The 23459-nt window shown below is 44.7% G+C and overlaps 1 protein-coding gene and 1 long non-coding RNA gene across 6 annotated transcripts in view; one reads left to right on the forward strand and one right to left on the reverse strand.

Annotated features, from left to right (window-relative positions):
- SLC14A1 (solute carrier family 14 member 1 (Kidd blood group)) overlaps nt 1-23459 on the reverse strand; it is a 57836-nt gene that overhangs the window by 15384 nt on the left and 18993 nt on the right. Inside the window, exons 1-5 of one of the 5 annotated variants that reach the window (XM_045378288.3) lie at nt 10905-10997; nt 10159-10222; nt 5230-5386; nt 4470-4659; nt 1287-1415 (exon numbers count right to left, since the gene is read on the reverse strand). In XM_045378288.3, the coding sequence (XP_045234223.2) occupies nt 1287-1415; nt 4470-4659; nt 5230-5365 (455 nt within the window). In that variant the 5' untranslated portion in view covers nt 5366-5386; nt 10159-10222; nt 10905-10997. Of the gene's footprint in view, nt 1-1286; nt 1416-4469; nt 4660-5229; nt 5387-7657; nt 7968-10158; nt 10807-10904; nt 10998-23459 lie in introns of those variants that run through there. The other 4 variants (XM_074022401.1, XM_005586815.5, XM_065533891.2 and 1 more) reach the window with 4 other exon arrangements.
- The window catches only part of LOC123570074 (uncharacterized), a 97821-nt gene that overhangs the window by 5494 nt on the left and 68868 nt on the right, over nt 1-23459 (forward strand). The window lies entirely within an intron of this gene.

The following is a 23459-nucleotide window of genomic DNA, read 5'->3' on the forward strand; positions in this document are numbered from 1 at the left end:
TGGGAATGCATTAGAAATGCAAATTATCAGGCTCTACCTCAGGCAGACTGCATCAAAAACCCTGGGACCTGGGAGCAGGTGCCTGTGTTGTAACAAGCCCTGCAGGTGATTCTCATAGCGCTCAAGTTTGAGAGGCAATGATGGAGGAAGTGGGTCTCAACTTTGGCTATACATTAGAGCCACCTGGGAAGCTTTAGCACTCTCAATGCCCAGGTGCTACTGCAGACCAATGACAGTAGAGTCTTGGGAGGGAGGAGTCAGGTGTATGGGGGCCACGTGCATCAGTGTGTGTCTACCAAAAAGACACCTGCATTTTTATGTCCATTGCAGCACTGTTTTCCGCTCCCCACGGAAGTGTCAATGTGCAGCCAGAGTTGAGAACCTCTGGTTGAGAGATATTGGTGGATATGTAGCCAGATCAGACAAAAGGCCAAATAACTGGTTGTAAGGAAATATACATCTTTTAAAATGGTTGTTTCTGTTTCCAATAACAGAATCTACTGGAATCCAATTTTAAATTTACAGTTTTAACTGTTTATCCTCCTCCTGCTCTTCTTCCTTCTCTTCCTCCTCCTCCTCCTCCTCCTGCTATTCCTCCTCCCCCTGCTCCTCCTCCCCTCCCCCTCCCCCTGCCCCTCCTCCCCTCCCCCTCCCCCGCCCCTCCTCCCCTCCCCCTCCCCCTGCCCCTCCTCCCCTCCACCCTGCCCCTCCTCCCCTCCACCCTGCCCCTCCTCCCCTCCACCCTGCCCCTCCTCCCCTCTCCTCCCCCTCCCCTTCCTCCCCTGCCCCTCTTCCCTTCCCCCCTCCCCCACCCCTCCTGCCAAGGCCCCCCTCCCCCTTCCCCCTCCCCCTTCCCTTCCTCCCCCCTCCCCTGCCCCATCCGCCTTCCCCTCCTCCCCCTCCCGCTCTCCCTCCTGCTCCTCCTCCTCCTCCTCCTCCTCTTTCTTTTTACTTAGCCCAAGCAAGGAGGTTCTAGGAACTGGAGTGCATGATATAATCATAGCTCACTGCAGCACCTAACTCCTGGGTTCAAGTGATCCTTCCCCCTCAGCCTTCTGAATAGTTTGGATGACAAGCAAGAACCACTGCACCTGGCTAACCATTTTTAAGTGTGCAGCTCAGTGACATTAAGGACAATCACATTGTTGTGCAACCATCACCACTATCCATTCAAAGAATATTGTTCATCTTGCAAAACTGAAACTCTATGCCCATATAACAACTCCCATTCCTTCCTCCTGCCATGTTTTTTTAAAAAGGCATTTTGAAAACCAATGGTAACTTACCAAGTCATGGACATAGCACATACAGGGAGTAACAGCCACCAGAAATAGTCTCCCTTGTCCGAAAAGACAGCCATGAGTATTCCCACCAGGGTGGCATTGTAGCCATAGAGCCCAGATGCTGTTAATGACCTGCGGGGCAAGAGACACAGCATGGACATTTCCTGGGTGGGCTTCGGTTGCACTTGCACATAAATAACACTAGTAACTTCCAGATCATATTCATATTAAAACATGAAATTATATTTGGAAATGTATCTCAAAGTCTATGTAAGCATCGTACAAAAACTAATAAAGACATTAAGTGAAATATACATAGATAAAAATATAAATGTGCATTTAGATCAGCAGTCCCCAACCTTATTGGCCCCAGGGACAGGTTTCATGGAAGACAATTTTCCATGAAAAGGGAATGGGGGATGATTTCAGAATGAAACTGTTCCACCTCAGATTATCAGGCATTAGATTCTCATAAGGAGTGAGCAACCTAGATCCCTCGCATGCGCAGTTCATAATGGGGTTCACACTCCTATGAGAATCTAATGCTGCTGCTGATCTGACAGTGGGCGGAGCTCAGGTGGTAATGCTCCTCGCCCACCGCTCACCTGCTGTGCAGCCCAGTTCCCACAGACAGGCCACAGACTGGTACCTGTCTCCAGTGCAGGGGTTGGGGACCCCTGATAGAGAACGACTCCCTCTACAGGTGTCACAGTTAAACACAGGTCTACAGTGGCTGAGAGGAAAGGGGAGTTTAGCAAGGCAATCTGCTCTATTTTAGCCTTTCCTTTGGAAAGTTATTCTTTTAAATCAAGAGCCTCTGACTTGAATAGCACTTTTAGCATATGAAACTGTTGTCTAAGTTTGATTTCTTGGTGAGAGAGATTCCTGAAATGTAAATTCACTTTCTAGTGTCTTTGATCTTATCAACATTAATCTTCCAGTTTAGTATACATTTTTGTGTTCTGATACTTCTATTTTGTTGTCTCCAAACATACATTTCAAAGTTATTGCAAAGAAGGATTGCTTTTCTCTTACTTGGAGAAGTACCCCATTTAATTATGTGCTTGTTGAGCACCCAATTCTTTCTGAGGTTACTTTTTGCTTAGTATTCAATCTCATTTCTTCCCCATCTTCTCCTTCTTTAGATTGAAGGGGTACATGTGCAGGTTTGTTACATAGATATATTGCATGATGCTGACTGAGGTTTGGGCTTCTATTGAATCCGTCACTCAAATAGTGAACAAAGTACCCGATAGGTAGCTTTTCAACCCTTGTTTCCCTTCCTCTCCTCTGTTGGAGTCCCAGTTGTCTACTATTTCTGTGTCCATGTTTACCCAATGTTTAGCTCCTAATTATAAGTGAAAACGTGCAGTATTTGATTTTCTGTTACTACCTTAATTCACTTAGGATATAGGCCTCCAGGTGCATCCACGTTGCTGATTTCAATCGTTTTTATGGCTATGTAGTAGTTCATGGTGTATATGTACTACATATTCTTTCTATAATCCACTGTGGATGGGTACCTACATTGATTGACCTGACACGCCAGGACTCCCACAACTCAGAGTTGGCAGTGTCTGGCACCATGAAAGGCACAGGATCCACTTCCCAAGGGCCTGTCACTCAAGGGTGATGTCTATAGGGGGACAGGGGAGTAAAGATGGTGAAGCGAGTAGGTGAGGCCTAATGCTGGGCTCGAACAGGAGGTGCTACAGCCAATGAGCCACACCGCAGGGGCTGGTAAAAGAAGTCCTGCTTCTTGACTTGTTTCTAACTGGGCCAGGAGGCACCATTGCAACAGGCAAGAGGATGTCACGTACATTAATCGGATGAACATTAGAGGTGGGATTCCCTATTCAAAAGTTCTTTGTCTCCCTTAAATAATCCTTGAGGGCAAATGGGAGGTGATGCAATTTGCAATGGTGCAAGCCAGAAACTGGGACTACACATGACAATGGAGAACTCTGCAGACTTGTCCTCTCAACAACTGACTTGGAGATGTTAATGCTTGAGTTTGATCAGTGGAAAATTAATGGCCACATCTACAAGTTGTGGAGTGCCATAGTTAAAGCCACAGGAAGACATATATTTACTTAAAACAGAAGATTGCCATTTTAATGCAGTCTTTTCAGACCAAGGAAAGTAAAACATCTGAAACTAACACATATGACTTGTCTTCTAAATGATATCTGATAAAATATGAGTTGATCATATTTCATTGGAGCAAAATAATAAAGGAATATTCAATATAGCACAATTCTAGACTCTATCCCCAAACTGAGAAGACTTTCTTGGCATGCATTGGAATAGAGTTTAACCTAGGCTATAAAATCCTCTTCTACGGGGAGCAAATCAGACTCTTTGAAATTGATGGAAAAGTGGAGCATTTGCTAACTCTCTCCCCATGGACCTCTTTAGGCAATTTGCAGCGAGTGTTACAAGAGCTTAGTTGTGTAATGACCACACTTGGGAGTATGCATTGATCCCAGACACCTAGAATACTGGTTCCCTCCCTGAAGGAACTGGCCAGTGGGGAGCTGTCTACTACCCTGGTGAGAGTCAGCTCATCACTTCTTCAATGACAGATCAATTAATAAAGTGCATGCTATTTCTAATCTAATGAATATATCGGAACACCCACTAAAGCTTCTTAAGTCAGAATCCACTTAATTGGAATTTATGGTAAGTCTTTCCTCCAGGAGCTGAGGTGACCTTTGGTAATTCTTTTCTCCAGGAGCTGAGCTGACCTTTGCACTGTCTATGAAGAATGAGTTTGCTAAACTCATCATGGCAGCAAGATATAAAGGGTGTTATTAAGCCACTAAAACTTTTCCTGAATTCATATGCACTTTTTTCCCAAGTAGAATGCTGATGACAAATAATTTTGTCAATCATTAAAGAAGATCCCTTCAGAACCTCTCCAGGGAATTACTTACAGCTTAGTCCTGGTTAGGATATAATGCCACAAGAATCTGGCATCATTTAGACCAGCCACTTATTCAGATATCAAGAGCAAGAGACTGGAACTGATTCCCTGACCTCTGACTAAAAACAAATATAAAGAGTTCTGTGGACTAAAGGTTGTTTCTTCTGGGAAGGATGTGATTTTATCACTGTTGCCCATAGTAACTTGTCAGCCCCTGTGTCTTAGAAGGGAGCTGAGAAGGCTTGAAAGGGTACACCTACCTGTCCTGGCTGAGCAAGAGGGCCGTCAGAGTGGAGACCACTGTTCCCAGCCAGCCAGTGAGAGCCCACCAGGGGTTCTGAAAAAGAAGTCCCACCAGAATCAGGATTCCACTGATGGGGTTGTTGACGAACACCACTTGGGATATGCCCCGGAGAATCCAGTCAATGAACTGGAGCACCGCAGGTTTGTCTGGAAGGGATGAGGTAAAGCAGAGCTAAGGAAGCAGCCAAGTGAGACTCCTCAACCACAGGCCCACCCTGAGCAAAATCGGCAAAACCTCCTGGAAGTGAAACATTTTTGATATTTCTTTAATATTTCTTTCTGAACCCATTGTCGCTTTAGTGGCACCCAGATTCCTGAAAGCATCTGTCTACAGTATGCTCAACCCACACTGCCCCTCCTAGAATCTAAGCTCCTGAAAGCATCTAATGCGCTTATTTATCATGCTTATAGGCACAAACTCTGAAGCCAAAGGAATGAATTACCAATAGTAAAATTTAAGTTTTAAGTACTGAAACTACAAGATGAAGCCAGGTGTCTTCTCATAGGAGCTGGGCCCTGGCTACTGTCTCCATAAGAAAAAAAAAATGGTGGAGAGGTTTGCAGGTTAAAAGATAAAAAGTAAAAAAAAAATATGGTGAGTAAAGAGATTTATAAAAAGTTGGAGAATAGGACTAAAGATATAAGTAGAAGTACCAGGAAACCATTTCCCCCAAAGCTACTTCTCCTGCCTCTCCAAAAAGATGAAAGGATAAATACCTTTAAGCCAGTTGGCAAGTTCTTTCATATCGCCGGTGACGTAGCCAAGAGCTTTGGGGAAGCACCTTCTCCCTTTACATGGTGAAACCTGGTTTTCACCCATGTCCACTCTAACCATAGTGGGGCTGTCCTCCATGGCCGTCTCTTCCTCTGGCTCCTTAAGGGAAGGACAGAGCTTATAAGTATCCCTAAGGCAGAGCCCTCCGGATCAGCCAGCCTTGGGCCTGGTTACAGTAGAAGATCTGGACCACTGTGTTCCATAGAACTAAGAGAGCACCGTTTTCCTCCTGAAACACCACCACAGAGCTTATTACCCAAACTCAAATCCCACTGTACCTTTGCCATCAGTGTCTCTAATGCTACCATGGAAAGGTTCTGGTCTTTAATTTCATAAGGTTCAGTGTCTGGTCCAACAAACATTTACTGAGCACGTATTTCCTGCACTTAAGGAGCTCAGTCTAGTTGAGAAGACTGAAAAACAGTTAATGTCAACAGAATGAGTCAAATCATGTAGAAAGAGCTAAAATTAAGTGCGTTAGCTCCATGCTGTCATTTAAGGAGTAAGAAATCGGGTTATGGAATGGCCTGCTCACCAATGCGGGCTGAGCAGCTACTTGCCAAGACAGGTAGCCTTTTTAAATTTTCATTTTACAAAATTTTGTTTTTAAAATATTGAGAGGGAAGAATGTTTAAAAATTGTGTGAGTTGACATGGCCTCCCCACCCTCTGGAAGTCTAAGATTGCTTGAATTTGTCCTTATGTCATGTGACTGTCTCAGATACTCTTTACTTTTGGAATTTGTTATTTAAATGTGTAAAACCAGGCAAGAAGGATATTTCACCAAGATAGAGAAACTGGGAAAGATGGAATTGGACAAAGCTGTTGAAAACCAAAGAGTTGTAATCTAAGGATTGTATGATAGAAAAATGTACAGGGCAAAATTATAGGAAACATGTCTCTGGAACATATGAACACTATAACCATGACTGTGTTCACTATGGGACCATTCACTTGTCATGATAAGTATCTGCAAGAAAGCACCAATATCACCAGAATTTGGTACCTTGAAGACAAAAATGATTTCATTGTGCTGATAGTAGATGCAAAAGAATACCAGTGGCATAATCCCAGAGGCAGGCTGAGGGAGGAAGCCAATGGCAAAACCACCTTGAGTGTGCAAGAACAGTCAACAGCACAGCCAGGTCAATTGGGAAGCAGAGAAACGCCAAAATCATCAGACCCTGGAAGGCATAATTGTGAAATGTTGAAGCCACAGCCACATAAGACATGACCAAAGAAACACTGCATGCCTCTGCTGCAGTGACCCATTTTCAAAGCCATACCAACTTATGGGAGGCATCAGGCTTCAGCTCAGGCAAGGACAAGCAGCCCAAAGACATAACTGCCTTGAGTTTCTGGAACTGAATCTATAAAACCCTAAGGTGGCAGCATCAAATGAAAACACTCAAGCAGCATTTTCCATCAACTCCCAAAGCAGGAACATGGGCTATTTCAGAATAAACAAATTCATGTTCTCAAAATTCTCAGCATATATTTGTTCTAGAGGGCTTGAAATAGCCCATCACCTCAGATTTTGGAGATGCAGATTTGAAACCTGATAATATAACTGGCCAGACGTGATTGAGAACCTGAATGGCCTGAGTCTCCCGTTGAGCCACCCAGAGTTAAGTAAAGATTAAACTAGTTTTCTCCAAATCAACAGCCCAACATATAGGAGACTTATTGCCATTTGTGAATCTAATTTCAACATAATTGGGATGGGTCGTAGGGCTAGGATGTTCTGCAGAGAGGGGTCTTCTCATGACCTGAGCAGACAGTTGCTGCTATTTTGGAGTTCCCAGGAACCATTTATTCTGAACTGCTTAACCCTTCCGGAGCCCCTAGGAACCCTGACTACTCGCTCTAGAAGTCAGGAATGAGAACTACTTAGGAGAAATCCATCACTTACAGTTGTAGTTTGCCCTAGAATTTTGCCATGCTAGAATATTTGCATTTCTTAGGGAACTTTAAGAATCCACACATCCTAACTGGGAAGACAAGGCAAGGTTATGGAGCCAGGACCTTCTGCTGATATTCAAACATCTTAGCCCCAGTGAAGTAGGCCATTAATTTCAACTAAGAAGAAGGGACAATAAATAAAAGGCACTCTAATAAAATAGACGCAGGGTAAATGTAAAACTCCAGGTGACTTCTCCCCCAGCTTTTCCTTGGCTGTCAAAACTTGGCTCAATGGTCCAGTCTCTAAACCAAGGTGAGCACTGTCGGACTTTTTGGACCAAGATCCCTGTGCCTTTGACTCAGCTCACAGCCAACCCCCACTTCCCAGGATCTGCCCAGAAAAGATACACCTGAGTTTGGAGCAGGCTCCCAGGTCCCCCGAGCCAGAGGCTGCACGAGGGAAGCATACCTGTTCCTGCGACCCATCTGCCAGGGCCAAGTTTAGCCGGGTGATGCCTCTGCGCGCTGCTTCACCAGCTCTAGTTCCAAAAGGGTCCTTCCAAACGGGACCATGACAGGCGTCACCAGCGCCGCCAATCAAAGACCGTCCATTCATCCTTACTTTTTCTCAATACATGACAAAGGGCAAAAATATGTGAATCAGTATGACATGTGCCCTAGCTCTAATGACCACGCAAAAGGCAAGCTGAGCAGGGCTGGAGCGTGCCCAGTGGGTTCCTGGTGAGGGAAGATGTGACCCCACACGGGAGACCTCTAACAGAGGGGGAGGACTTTGCCTTCACCAAAGTGCTCTCAGTGGGCGGAGCACAACCAGCTGTCTATGGAAATTAAATGTTCATTTACTTTGCTTAAAAAAACAAAATGGGAAGTCATCCTACACAGGGACCAATGACCAGATTTCGTTCTGCTGCGTGTCTCTGCTGTTGGATCTGAAGCCGCCTCTTCCAGAGGGGGAGGAGGGGGTTCACATTCTGATATGTTTGGGGGCAGATTGTGAGGGCTGCATCTTGAGGACCAACGCCAAAGCAACAGGTTGCCCCACAGCAGGTTCCCCTGGCCTTGTTTATGAAATGTGAGCAGGATACATGATGTGGGCTCTGTTTTCTATAGTAAGATAATAGCCACGCTTTGTATGCATTCACAAGCCTGCTTTAAGAGACTCTTAAATGGTGTTTTTGTTTGTTTGTTTTCTGTGCTACCACATCCAATTTATTTTATTTTATTTTTATTTTTCCTTTTTGCAGAGACAAAGTCTCATTGTATTGTCCAGGCTGGTTTTGAATTCCTGGCCTGAAGCGATCCTCCCACCTCAGCCTCCCAAAGCACTAGGATTATAGGCATAAGTCATCATGCCAGGCCAGGAACTCTTAAATTTTGAACATCACTTTGTTAATAATAAACAGTTTTTAGTTGAATTCCACAAGTGTGGCAGCTTTTTGTAAATTTTCTTTTTCCTTTTTAAAACTTCCATTGCATCCAAGAATATCACTCCTTTTCCAGAAGTTCTGAAACAGTTGTGTGTGTGGTATTTCTCTTTTTCTCCCCCTGTTGTTTATTCTATTTTTACTTTTTTCTACTGGCTTGGCCTGAAACCTGAAAACCTACCCTTTACCAGAGTGACTTGGAAAAATCCAGTGTTGGGAAATACTTCTGACATGTCTCAGGTAAAAACTGTGTATGTGCATTCATGTGTGTGTATTTACCTGTGTATGTGCATGCATGTGTATTTACCTGTGTATGTGCATGCATGTGTGTGTATTTACCTGTGTATGTGCATATGCATGTGTGTGTATTTACCTGTGGTGAACTAGCTGGCTAGTTCTGTACCACACTGATGTGCCTGCGTGTTGCATTATGAATATTTTTATTTGATAAAGAACAAATGGTTAAGAAACCCAGTGGTAGGGATCTCATGTTATATAAAGCTAAAAACAAAGAAGAAAGAGTGAAGAATGACAAAAGAGACAAGCAGGGGTTGTCACATTCTCTCAGTGTGGACGCCTTCCCCTTCTGCCCCTGCCTGGCGCCCGCCTTTCCCCTACCACCAATATCACACACCTTGGAGAACCCCTTCCTTGAGCTCAACATCAATATTTTCCTAGAACCAAGAGATAGGGAAATTTGAGAGCTAGGTAGGATTTTAGAGACCACATAGTTCAAGCCTTCATTTTATATAAGAGAAAACCGAGGTTCAGAGTGGGCACCATCCAAATTCACTCAGCATGTGGCAGGCAGAGTGGGTCTTATGGAATAGGTCAGCTCTGGTTCTCAATTTTTCAGTCGAGCCAGGCACATTAATGCCACCCAAGGTTCTGTTCAAGTCGACAAACAAGTGAAGCAGCAGTTTCGGTGTGCTGGAGTAGGCAGTGGGGGCTAGGACTCAGCGATGCGGTGGGCACAGACTGTCTTCACGGTCACTTTGAACTAATCTTCAGGTGGGGGTTGAACAACCACAAAGAAAGAGCTCTGCGATCCCCACTTTCACTCTATGCTCTTGTCAGAAGCAGTTACTCTCTGACAAATGTCTCCCTGTGCCTCAAAGCTGACACATCTACAGCAAGACTTGTGTGTGCTGAAGTTAACATCCCAAGAATATCCCGGAAGCTGCACCTGAAGAGCTTTCCAGCAGAAGTGAAAAAGCGCTTTTCATATCCCAGGTCACTAGTAAAATGAAGCAGTGCTTAGCATTTTTAATACAAGGCAATATCAAGATTTCGATTCAACTAATATCCTCTATTTTATTACACAAAATGAAATACATTCTATTGCCAGCATGTACTAGAAGTTTGTGCAATTGGAGAGACCTGAAGTCTTCAATTTTCCATGCTTCAGCTATTACTTTTAAAAATAATATGAAGTGTTGGATATGGATATAGAAGAAAGCATTTAAACACTCATGCTCTAGCATAATAAAGAGACTTTCAGCATTGACACTTATTTGGTACTTACTATAATCTTTATTTTATGTAGTTTTTGATTTTAAGTAGCAGGAGATGCCCAGTTTTCTTTAAAGCTGTAATTGGAGACAAAGAAAATGCTGTCAGATATTCCTGTATCCTGGTTAAAACTCTTCCCTCCTCAGAAAACGTTACTCCCAGAAGTCTTGATTGCAGACACCAGAGAGTGCAGCTGCAAGGAAGCTGCCAAATTCGTGGCTTCAGTTGTGACTGACTCGTTCTCCCGATGGGTGCACAAGAACATTCCCCTCAGCATGACAGCACATGCAGAGGAGTACATAAATCCATCACTGGAAAGGGCCATTCCCAGTGGCCCACTTTTTTCTTTTGAGTCACGTAGACACTTGTCTCAAACTTATTTCAAGAACACAGCCTGAATTATGATTTCAAGAACACAGCCTGAAACTCCTAATGGTGTTGATTCACTCGGACTCATTGAGCGCACTGGGTGGACACCTCCCTGCAAACCTGCTTCCACATCAACTCAGGTGCTGCATGCACCTTGCTTCAGAAATCACGAATAAAGGCCTGCCTTTGAGCTTCCAGGAGGAAGCTGTGGCTTTGGTAAATTGCTTTCTAGTCTACCAGAACTCTGATTTTGCTGCTTCTCATCAATTCTGGTGATATAAAACATTCTCTTCTGAAGAAAAAGAGAAAAAGAGCAAGACTTAGAACTGTGAAGACAAGCCCCAAATGATGACTAGTTGGAAATGAATAGAAATGAGGATGGGTACTTACACCACTCTAGCAGGCTTCCCGGCAGCAGAAGGCAGTGGCTGATAAAGATTTGCCTGGCTCCACGACAAGGGAGAGTGCTTCTCAGGAGATGGTGCTGAAGGGAGGCACCTAACAGTTATATACCCAGAGCCCCGCTCTGCTCTGTGTGTTTGTGGGCTCGGCTTTCTCCTCCCACTTCAGGCATCAATGCCAAAGCAACACTAAGGAACTGGTCCCCTGGCTTCAGTAACTGAGGTCTCTCTCTCTGTTCTTGACATGGTGCCAACTGCTTTGCCACTGTTTCCACAGCATTCCAGGGTCTTTGACCAGCAATAATCCTACAAAAATATATCTTTTTCTTCTCCTGTTTCCTCTGGCCCCTACTCATATTTTTGGAAATATTTACAACTGGAAAGGATCAACACAGTGTCAAACTAAAAACCATGGGGCAGGTTGCTGCTGTGTGGACTCGGAAGCTAAGCGACTGCTCCTGGGGTGAAATTGTCTTAGATTTGACACAACTTCCACACAGATGTAAGACTCCAGCAAGGGCCTGAGGGGCTGTTGGGAGGGTGGGGAAGACAAGGTACGTGCAAGTTGTTTTCTGAAAGTCAGCTGCCCTTTTTCCCAGTGAGGAGAAAACAAAAATGTGTTTCCCTGGAATATCCTTCTTCCCAGGTGAGAATTCTTGGACATACTCTGCTGCCTTTTTAAAAGTCGGGAAGCAAACATTCCATAGCAGGGAAATTTAAAACTGAATTAAAATATCTCCTCCTTACCCCTTCTTTTTAAATTTCAATTTTGTGGCTTGTTCTGTTATGGCAAAAATCTAACTCATATGTACTTTTATGAGCACAGAATTTAAAATGTATGTATATATGTATGATCCCACAACCAGTCATGCAGATGTCATAGGTCTTCTTTTTTCTGGGTCTCCCGCCTGCTTGGATGTGCAGATAATACTTATCAGCCTTCGGCAAGGTGGCCCGTGGCTGGGAGCTCTCTGGCTCCACCCGCTGGACACCCGCCAGACCGCAGGGTTCTTGTCTGCTTGGGACATCCTTCCTCCCAAGTGCCTCCTGAGCAGCTCAGGCAGAGTGTGTATAGGTCTAGGTTTATAATAAGAGTTTTGAGGTTCAGGCAAGTCTCCTTCCAACTTTTTTTCCTTGGTAAAATAAGGAGAAAATAAGCTGCTAGGGTTTCCCTGAAGGAGGAAAATGAATCACCAGGAGACAGTGTGAGTGGCCTGCTTTGGGAATGAAAGGAATCATACTAGTGTCTCCATGACTTCCTTATGCGAATGGGCCACTGTCCCTGATAGAAATAATCGTGATAATGATAGTAATGAGAATAATAACTGCCACAAATGGTTGAGCATTCGCAAAAATCCTATATTATACTATTGTCCCCATTTTGTAGATGAGCAAACTGAGGCTCAGAGTTTAAATAACTTGCTCAAAGTCTGACTCAAATTTTATACTTTTTTTTTTTTTCAAATTTTGTACTTTTAACCACTCTAGTGCTGTCCAATATTTCCAGCTTCTGCCTGTATGTTTGCTTTTCATTAATGCCTTCACTCAACTTGGCCATGATGCATATTTATGAACCTCGTCCTGAAGCTGCCTCGACATGACACCTATGCAGCCTTCTGCCTCAGTGGCCCTGGTCAGGGCTGAGGGTGTGTAGTGAGTCTCAGGTCTTCTTGGAAAAACCACCTCCTTCTGTACCCACCCTCCCTCCCTGGCCTTTTTCCTGGTCCCTGTAAAGCCACACCTTAAGCGGGGGTCACAAAATATAGCCTTGCCATATTGTATGCACAAGGCAGCGCAAGTCACATGGAATTCCAAGTCAGATAAACCTGAGTTTGAATACTGGCTTTTCTCTGTCAAGCTGTATGACCTCAGGCATGTTACTCACTGTTTGTGAGCCTCAGATTCCTCAGTGTAAAGTGGGGTAACTTTACTTCCTTTATAATGTTGTGATGAGGGATGACATCTTTAACGCACCATGCTGAACATGTAGAGGTGCCACCATTCTGATGTCTGCCCCTCTCAGTCAGCACTGGTTACCTTGCGGATTTCCAAATGGAACCTTCCTCCTGGCTTGAATAAGGGGACACGCTGCTCTCTGCTTTGATATTAGAAGGAGTGCAGTTATGAGTACAGAGGAAACCATTCACTTCATTCAAGAACTGTGAACTAGGTAACTTTCTGATGCAAGACGTGCATATCTGTGTTCTCGGTGCTTTTAAGCAGCCTAATTTTTCATACAATGACCTTTTCCCTGTTCTTTCTACAGCAGCTCCTTTATTATTTCCAGAGAGTCGTTTGCTGAGTGTTCATGCCCTAACATTGTCTTTCCTTGGTCTTTCCTTTGCATCTCCTCTTTGGGTGCCCCTCTCTGTTCCCATACCACGTGAATGCACCTTCCATCTCTCTGCCTGGAACAATCACAAATGAACATACATAAAGCTGCTCTCCTCTACGACTTTCTCCTTGGAGTTTCTGCCCCTAGGATGTTTTCTCTCTCCTCCCCCTCCCCATGCTCTGCCCAAATCTATTTGGATTTCCCAGTGGGCTTCTGTGCACTTAAAGCAGTTTCCATCTCTATTCCTCACTGGGCATGAAATCATGCCCCCCAGCTCTGCAACAGTTCTGGTACTGTCTTTTATTATTATTTTTAAATATATCTTACGATGCACAGTCCCATCCGAGCCAGAAAGTACAGGATGATGAAGTCAGGATCCAATAGCTCTCTTTGTTCATAATGGACCTCTCTCTTTCCAGAAAGATTTTGAGGCAGTTCATCAAATATATGTAAGAGGACATAAGGACTAGGTGACAAAATGGAGAAAGGAAAATGCAACTATGGATAAAACACAATTTTTTTTTTTTTTTTTTTTTTGAGACGGAGTCTCACTCCGTCGCCCAGGCTGGAGTGCAGTGGCCGGATCTCAGCTCACTGCAAGCTCCACCTCCTGGGTTCACGCCATTCTCCTGCCTCAGCCTCCCGAGTAACTGGGACTACAGGTGCCCGCCACCTCGCCCGGCTAGTTTTTTTTGTATTTTTTTAGTAGAGACGAGGTTTCACCGGGTTAGCCAGGATGGTCTCGATCTCCTGACCTCGTGATCCGCCCGTCTCGGCCTCCCAAAGTGCTGGGATTACAGGATAAAACACAATTTTCATATTTTTTCTACAATACCTTGCATTTGTAGGTGTTTCTAAATTTGTGTTGTTTTAATCTGAAATTATAGCACTGTTTCACTAGATTGCTGCTTGATACTGATCTACGCATAGGCAATTTAATGTTACAAATAATTGGCACCTCAAGAGTATGTAATTGGGCAGTGCCCACACTGAGGAATTCTACAAGACATTCTCATGCTTTTATGTCCCCTCACCCCCGCCAAGGAGAGTGGCAAGGACTGCAAGTCTGGAACAGAATGTTCCTTTGCAGTGTGTTCTGAGCCCACTGACTTCTTTGGTTTGGCAAACAGTCAGACAAAAAGGCGCCAGACGAGAGCCAAAACTTCCAGAATGACACTTGGAGGGGATGTTTTGTGGTAGGCATACCCTAGAGTGAAGCCAAGGGCCAAGCCAGCGCAGAGTACAAAAGTCTCACTCAAACCTCCACCGCCTGCCGTTGCTGGGGGAACACGATGGGTGATGAAAGGAGGCACTGAGGTCCCTAAGTTTTTAGCTCCCTTTAAATGCAGTCCTGAAATTATTTCATCCATTTTAGAAGTAAAAGGGGTTCAATAGCTGGGAGCATCCAAAGATGTTGTTCCTCCTTCACAAAGCAGAGGGTCCAGGTAGTCTCCATCCCTACCTACAACTTTCATCAGATGCCCACCTGTCACCTTTCCATCTTTTAAATTAAAATCATACTAGTGTAAGGCTCATAATGTGGTCTCTGGTGTCATGGGCCAATGTGTAAGGGTGTGCAGGTTGTGCACTGTACAAATGCACCACGCCTAAGGGGGTCACTATTAGTGTTCTAGACATTTATGTGTTTATTGCAACAAAGTTCTTGCAGATGGCACTAAAATGTCTTGAGAAAAGGGGTGCTAGTGTGTCTGTGCAAGGAGCCATATTGTCTAGCAATACCTTTAGCTTTTAACAATTTTCATTTTTGTTTTTTTTTTTTGAACACTGAGAAGCTAGCTTTTGTTTCTTCTTCTTCTTTTTTTTTTTTTTAAAGAGATAGAGTCTTGCTCTGTTGCCCAGGCTGGAGTGCAGTGGTGTAATCTTAGCTCACTGCAACCTCCACCTCCCAGGTTCAAGGGATTCTCCTGCCTCAGCCTCCTGAGTAGCTGAGATTACAGGCATGTACCACCATGCCTGGCTAATTTTATATTTTTAGTAGAGACAGGGTTTCACCATGTTGGCCAGGCTGGTCTCAAACTCCTGACCTCAAATGATCCGTCCGCCTCAGCCTCCCAAAGTGCTGGGATTACAGGCATGAGCCACCACTCCTGGCAAGAAGAAAGGCTTCCCTGACCAGGAATCAGACCAGGGCCATGGTGGTGAGAGTGCCAAATCCCATCCACTAAACTACCTGGGGCATCATCCAGCCTCCCACGCTTGCGCCTTTTGCTTCTTCAAGATTTAAAAAAAAAGTCATTTTCCAATGAGGAACGATAGGAAAAGAGGTAGGAGAATCTTTTCAATCTTTTTAGGCTCAGATGAGAAAGAGAATAAAGTGTTGGGAAAAATGAGGGGTGGGGACTGGCATGGCCGCGTTTCCTTAGGCCCTCTGCGGAGGGTAAACCACACGCATCGGATTGTTCTCTCACTGTGAAAGATATGGGGAAGCTGGCCGCAAGCTCAGGAAGTTGAGCTCGATGTGATAATTGGGCCAGGAAGAGGAGGTGGGATGGCCTGGCATCACCGTTGCGAATGGGACTCGCTGGGCACCCAGATCGATCTACTACCTTTTTGTCTGAAGATTTACCAAACCAAAACACCAGTGGGCTCAAAACACACTGCAAAGGAATGTTCTGTTCCAGACCTGCAGTCCTTGCCATTCTCTTTGTTGAGGGTGAGGGGACAGAGAAGCTTGAGAATGTCTTGTAGAATTCCTGAGTGTGGGCGCTTTCCAATTACATACCCTTGAGGTGAAAATTATGTGTAACATTAAACTGCCCATGCGTAGATCAGGATCTGAGTTACTCACCAGGGGCCTGGCTGGGATGGGGCAGGTGTGTTAAAGTGCATCTGCTCTCTGCAACTGGGGAGATGGCAGCTGGCTCAGGCCCCTTCCTCATCATTTGTCTCAACTGGAGACTGAGTATCTGCCAGCTGCACAGTTTTGTCTGCTCAGCCTGATTTAAGGACCTTTGGGGGTTATTAGGAATCCTCCCTGTTACTGTTCCCCTGCCTTACACCAATTGGCGGCCAAGAGCTGGAGAGTGATTCAAAGTCCCTTGGCCCTGACACCTCCTCCCATTCCCCTGGCCTCTACTTTATTTTCTCTTGGTATCACTGAGGCTGGGATGCGGGGCAAAGGCAGAAGAAATTTAAGGGCAAACTGGGCAAACTATTCAATGATCTGTCCCATCAGTTGACTTGAAACTAGACCACGCTGCATCCTCAACTTCTTGAGCTGGTAAACTGAAGTATTATGATTTAACTGAGCACAGCCTTAGCAACTCTCACTATAATAGCATTGGCCTAAGAAATGTAGTTTGTAGGGATGCTACAGACATAGAGGGGAATCCCCGTACCTCTAACATGGTATCCCATTGTTAAAGAATAAACCTGACTCCAAGTTTTCTTCAAAAACAAGATTAAAACCCAGTAGAGAAGACTTTATTTATTTATTTTGGATGCGACATCTCTTATTAGTACTTAAAAAAAAAATCAGCTAGGCATTACAGCACCATTATCCTTTCTGTACAGCATTGGAAAAATACAACATTTTCCATTTCTCATTCAAAATTCAGATGAATAAATGGTGATAGAACTAAAAGCATGGTTCCTGATTAATCACAAACCCCTGCTTTTAAACAAAAGATGGCAACTCTAAACACTGTTGTAACTCTTAGTTGGAGAAGTGTTTGCATTGACTTTGTTTCTGTTGCTGCTACTGCAAGAAGCCAGGTTTTAATTCAGCTTCTTGGGACCAGTGGAGCCTTCTCCCAACTGAGGTGTCAATTCTGGGTCCTGGAGAAATAGCAATGTGGGAAGCAATAGGGCATAGACAGAGAGATGGGTTTCCCATTGTTTATCCATTTTCCCTACCTGCTGTCTTTTTCTCACTCAGCTGAGGTTGCTGATTATTTTCTCCCAACACCTGGACCAAGGGACATATTTAAATTGGGGGCTAATATTTAGTTTTGTTCTGTGGCCCATTGTGGCTGGGATGTGCTGATGTGAGTGAAGTCAAAGAGTTTATTCCTGGGTAGGTCACTTAGCTCTCTAGCCCCCAGCAGCATGACACACTGGCACATCGGCCAGCCAGTCCCAAAGTGTCAGTGGAGGTCTGAAAGTGGGCCAGGGGAGCAAGGATGGGTGAGGAAATGTCCTTCCTGCACACAGAAGCATGCCTAAGGCATGGTTCAGGAGATGTCATCTTTGAAGTGTCTGTGATCTCATAATCAAACCCACATCGACACGGACAATGAATTAAACATTGCTGAGTGAGATGGAAAATCCCAGGCAGAAACTTAAACACACATCGTGATATGATGTGTAAAACAATATCCCTGTGTGGACTTCTAATGCCCAACGTCACTTAGCATTTTGGCTCCTTCTGACTCACATTTTTATAAAACCTGGGGTCAAAAGAACCTCCGAGAGACTTGACTGCCATGTAAGTCTCACAACCAATTGCTCAATAGCTTTATTTTTATTTTTTGCAATCAAGGGGTCTTGCTAGGTTGCCCAGGCTGATCTTGAACTCCTGGCCTCAAGCAACTCTCCCATCTCAGCCTCCAAAAATGCTGGGATTATGGGCGAGGACCACACTTGATCCTCAATAGCTTTTTATCCTCAATGTTTAAAAAGGAGAGATTCATGTGACTCACGCCTGTAATCCCAGCACTTTGGGAGGCCAAGGTGGGTGGATCACAAGGTCAGGAGATCGAGACCATCCTGGCTAACGTGGTGAAACCCCGTCTCTACTAAAAATACAAAAAAAATTAGCTGGGCATGGTGGCGGGCACTTGTAGTCCCAGCTACTCGGGAGGCTGAGGCAGGAGAATGGCATGAACCTGGGAGGCGGAGGTTGCAGTGAGTTGAGATCCCACCACTGCACCCCAGCCTGGGCGACAGAGCAAGACTCCATCTCAAAAAAAAAAAAAAAAAAAAAAAAGGAGAAATTCACTTTAAATTAACATTCATGACAGTCTTGAAGGATGAAAAGTTACCCAGGGGCATCCCAGTGGTCGGTCAGTGTAGTACTCAGAGCTTTGTTCTGTTTATCTGAGATTTCTCTTTGAGGAGATGGTAGGGGCCTCTGACCTTTTCTCTTGATTATGGCAAGAGATGGTGTATTATGGTCCCTAGAGTAGCCCGAAGCTTTTTTTTTTTTTTTTTTTTTTTGCTTCAAACAGATTGTTCCATTTATTTCTCTACTTGGTGTATTCCATCCTATTATTTAAAAATCCTCAAGCCTGTAATCCCAGCACTTTGGGAGGCCAAGACAGGCGGATCACGAGGTCAGGAGATCGAGACCATCCTGGCTAACACGGTGAAACCCCGTCTCTATTAAAAAAAAATACAAAAAACTAGCTGGGCGAGGTGGCGGGCACTTGTAGTCCCAGCTACTCGGGAGGCTGAGGCAGGAGAATGGCGTAAACCCAGGAGGCGGAGCTTGCAGTGAGCCGAGATCTGGCCACTGCACTCCAGCCTGGGCGACAGAGCGAGACGCCATCTCAAAAAAAAAAAAAAAAAAAAATCATCCTAATCAGAAAACCTTACAATATGGCTTCCTCACGGAGGCCATTGACTTTTGTACTCCTTACTTTGGTAGATTCACACTGGGTAAAGCCATCTCTCCTGTTATTATCCCTTTCCTGAATCCCAGTGTGACACCCGTTTCCTACTCAACTTGGCTTCTGAACTTTCTTGTCCATTAGAGCCACACCACCTTTCTCATTCCCTCCATTCACTCATCCATCCGTTGCGTAAGAGATGCCAAGCACAGGAGGACTCCTAAATGAAGAAGTGTTGCTCTTGATGTTAAGGATTTTAGTTTGGTGAAATTCTCTATCTTTTGGAATCTTCTCCTCAGCTCCTAAATGTGTGTTGCCTCCAGTGTTGGCTTGGATTCTCGGCTCCTTATGTATTTTCCCTTGGCATATTCCTGCATCCTACTTTCTTTCCCATTCTGCTTCATCTCACTACAGCATGTTATGTTCAGCCAGTTTATTGGAAAGAGTCCTGGAGGAAGGAATGGAGAGATACTAGTTCTGACAAAGTTGCCATTTCATTTATTGGCTTCTCAATTGCTCACTTCTTAGGAGAAGAGTTGGGCTAACTCAGTGATTCTTAGGCTTGTCTGCACATTGGAACTATCTGGAGAGCTATAAAAAATGTGGATAGAGCATCTCTCCCCTAGGAGTCTATTGTAATGAGTTTGGGGTGTGGGGGGTTTTAAATTTTTCTTGGTGGTTCTAATGTGCAGGCAGGGTTGCGAACCACTATGTTGAATCTACTTAACCCTAATTCCCCACTCTCCAAAACAAGGAACAGCTTCACAGTGGGATCAGATAGATTTTGGAGTTTAATAGACCAGGTTCAATTTCCAGCCAGCAGTAACACCTCAGGGAAAATCACTTCACCTTTTTGAACCTAATTCCACTATGAAATTAATGAAGATTAATAATACCTACCTTCCAAATGTAAGTATCAAACAAGATCATAGAACAGGTCAGGCATTCAAGCAAAGGTAATTATTATTATTATTTCTCCTAAAACAGTTCCTGTATCTAACTTCACGATTTCCTTCAATGGTGTTACCATTATCTCAGTTCCTGGGCTCAACAACTGCTTGCTGAGTGAGCACCAGATGGTGGAGCCAATCATCCTCCCTTGGGAAGGAGAAGTGCAGGTTAAATTTCACTCACTTTGGTGAATGTTTTCAGGTCTTGCCACTCAGAATGTGGTCCCCAGATTGGCAGCATTGACATCCCCTGGAACTTGTTTAGAAATGAGACATCTCAGCCCCACCTAGACCTTCAGAATCAGAATTTGCATTCAGTAGGTCCCCAGGGGATTTGTGTGCACATTACTGTTTGGAAAGCACTGCTCTAAAGCATCCCTGTCCTTGAGACTAGGTGAAAAGGCATGAATTCAGCCCCTGGAGTGGGGACAGTTTACAAATTCCAATGTCTTGTTTGGAGATGCCATGGTGAGCCCAAGTGAGTCATGGTGGCATTCCAGCTGGCAGCAGGGAGGGTGCTGTTGCATGCTGGGCCACACCAAAGGAAGGCAACACTCTAGGCCAAGCCTTGTCATCCCATTAAACTCCATCAAGTCTCCATCAGGTCCTGCCTTCTGCGTGGTGCTGGTTGCTTCACATAGGTTTGGTGGGTGCCTTGAGGCCATCAGTTAACATGAGAGATCATCACATGTCATGGGAGGGTGATGCTCGCACGCACAGGAGCAGGACTTCCTCCAGCCCAGGGAGCCTGGCAGCACCTCCAGTGGTCTAGCCAGAGGCCTCTGCATCCTGCCCACCCACAGGACTGACACCCACTGCATTGCAGGAGCAATCCCCATCCCAGGGTCTCAGGGAACTTCTTGAAGCATTTTCTTGGTGGGCCCCATGCCCCGGTTTTTCCACCTTGGATTCCTTGACCTTTGTAAATTCCAGGACCCTGCAATAATTCTCTCCCATGCCACCCCAGTATACGTAAAACTTCTTTGTCTAAAAGGCCAAAAATAAAACACTGTGTGGAACTATACTTTCTATAGCCTACATTATAACAATAGACATATTGAAGGCAATTTTCTAAATGACACTGCCATCCCATCTGCTATCCTTCCTATCTCAGCACAAGGGTGGGTAAGCATCTTCCATCATGACTCCCTGTTGGAGGAAAGGTCAAACTTCAGGCCACAGCCATTGGCATGCATCTCCCAAAATATTTCTCTTTCCTCTCACCGTAATTACAGGATTTTGCAAGTGTCTGCTTTATAGAGCTTCCGCACTCACTGGCTAGCTTCCTGAGGGCAGAGTCTGGGATGGTCTTGTTTACTACTGTAGCCCCAGGTTCAGTGTCTGGCTCATGGAGATTCACAATAGTTATTTGCTGAGTATATGGATGAATAAATGGGTGAATGACTCTGACACTTTTGAAGACTAGGATGAGTTCCTGTGAGGTCCTGAGATAGGGTGTGTGTGTCTCTAGGTTGGCAGGGAAGTCGGGGCAGAATTCCTCTAAATATAGCCCTCAGATCAGGGCTCCAGAATGATGACTGGGACAGGTAGCCCAGGGTTAGTGCCCTTGCTACTGGGGACACACATGGATCTTAAAGCTCCTGTGGCTGGTGAATCAGCCTTATGCATGAAGCTCTCAAGATGCCAGCCTTGCAGATCTACCCCGAGGGGAGAGGCTTTTGCTTGCTTCTAGGACTGCCCTGAACCTGGCGTGTGTCAAGTCTCAGCTCTAAGTGCATAGATTGGTCAGTTCCAGGGATACCCGAGGCGTTCTGAGGATGGCAAGCAGGAAGGAAGCCTGTGTCTTCAGGGCCTCTTTGGCAGAGATCATTGTGGATGACACAGGACAATCCCAATCCCAGCTGCCAAACCCAGGGGCCTGAGGTCCCTAAGGATCAGGTGCGGAATGGGACCGGTCCTCCTTTACATTGTGGTCACAGGCTGTAAATTCATGATCTCTTGGTTGGCCAGTTCACCACCTTCCTACTCTCCAAACTCAGCACCTTCTCTCAGGCTGCAGGCCATGCCCTTCCAATTAACTGTCATTTGTTCACCCCCAGTTTCTCATCCTGCTGAGTGTCTGGGTAAGTCCTCTGGACTCCAGGGAATGGTGTGAAGTGTGAGATAGTTCTCGCACCTGGGGCAGCAATAAGGCACAAGGAGCATCAGTGAAAGTCAAGGCTGCATAAGATCAGTGGTGACCTTGGGGCAGAATAATGCTTCTTCCTTAGCACACAAGGGGTTTGTAATATCATGAGCTAAAAGGGAACTCATTATGTGGTCTTCCAGGGAGGGACAGGATGACCATCAAGTTCAATCAAGAACTGCCAGATTTTAAGTCTCCCCTAAATGATACTATGTGACACGCAATTAAGTGCTAAATTGTGGGCAGACACGATTTAGGATTAAGAGAGTTTGGGTAATATCAGTAGAGTCTAAGCACAAGGAACTTTACTAAAGAGATCAGCCTAACAAGGCCCTTAATATTTGAGTAGCATTTAACGAAGGCAGGAAAAGAGAGAAAAGCCTTCAGGGGAGAGACTTAAGGATAAGCCGAGAGAAGCATGGCTTGTTTTAGGGGCTGCAAACAGATTGTGATCAGACTAGAAGGTGTGTGCTGTCAGTCATGGCCTACAAATCTAGCCCCCACTTATGTCCACAAGAAAAGCACTGCTCCTTTTTGTTTGCATAAGGCATCAGAACTGATAGCATCTTCTGACATTCCCTTCCTCATGTTGTATGACATAATGACCAGGCATGGAGCCCCTACTGCCCCTACCAAAGGACTCAGCATCAAATAAAGTACAGGTAAGAAAAATACTACATTATCAAAGACAAGATGCAACTATGAACCCCTATGCCGTTTAAAATAGCGAAATTATGCTCTATGTTCTATAATATGGGCAATATGAACTAGAATGCATTGGGGTTTCCTATATAAAGCAGGAGTCAAGTAATAACTATAACAACATTCTATGTTGTTATAACATTCAATATATAACACGTTATATATAACTACATAACATTCTAATAACTATATAACATTCAAGTAATAACTACAATAAACTGTAAGCAAATATTAAACAGAGCAGTCTCATTTTTCTTCTTAACGTGGGAGAAATAAGCACCATTTCCCTGCTCTCTATTTTCCATGCATTTCTATGATTCTCTGTAATGATGGAAGGTTTCAAACACTTTCTGCTGGTCTAAAACCCCTCTTGGCCAGGCATGGTAGCTCACGTCTGTAATCCCAGCACTTTGGGAGACCGAGACAGGTGGATCACCTGAGGTCCGGAGTTCGAGACCAGCCTGGCCAATATGGTGAAACCCCATTTCTACTAAAAATACAAAAATTAGCCAGGCGTGGTGGTGGGCACCTGTAATCCCAGCTACTCGGGGGGCTGACGCAGGAGAATTGCTTGAACCCAGGAAGTGGAGGTTGCAGTGAGCCGAGATTGTGCCATTGCATTCCAGCTTGGGCAATAGAGTGAGACTCCATCTCAAAATAAATAAATGAAAATATAACCTCCCTAAATGCGGCAGATGCTTGATAACTGTAGCTCCAAAGTTCTGCCTGCTTTCGGATCAAATAAAGAATACCAACAAATAAGAAGTGGTGGTTGCCACTTTAAGAAAGTTATGAAAACCTGCCAAGTCATTAGGATTTTTTAAAAAGTTCTTTACAACTT

Source organism: Macaca fascicularis, chromosome 18 (assembly GCF_037993035.2).
Source record: "Macaca fascicularis isolate 582-1 chromosome 18, T2T-MFA8v1.1".
Lineage (NCBI taxonomy): Eukaryota > Metazoa > Chordata > Mammalia > Primates > Cercopithecidae > Macaca > Macaca fascicularis.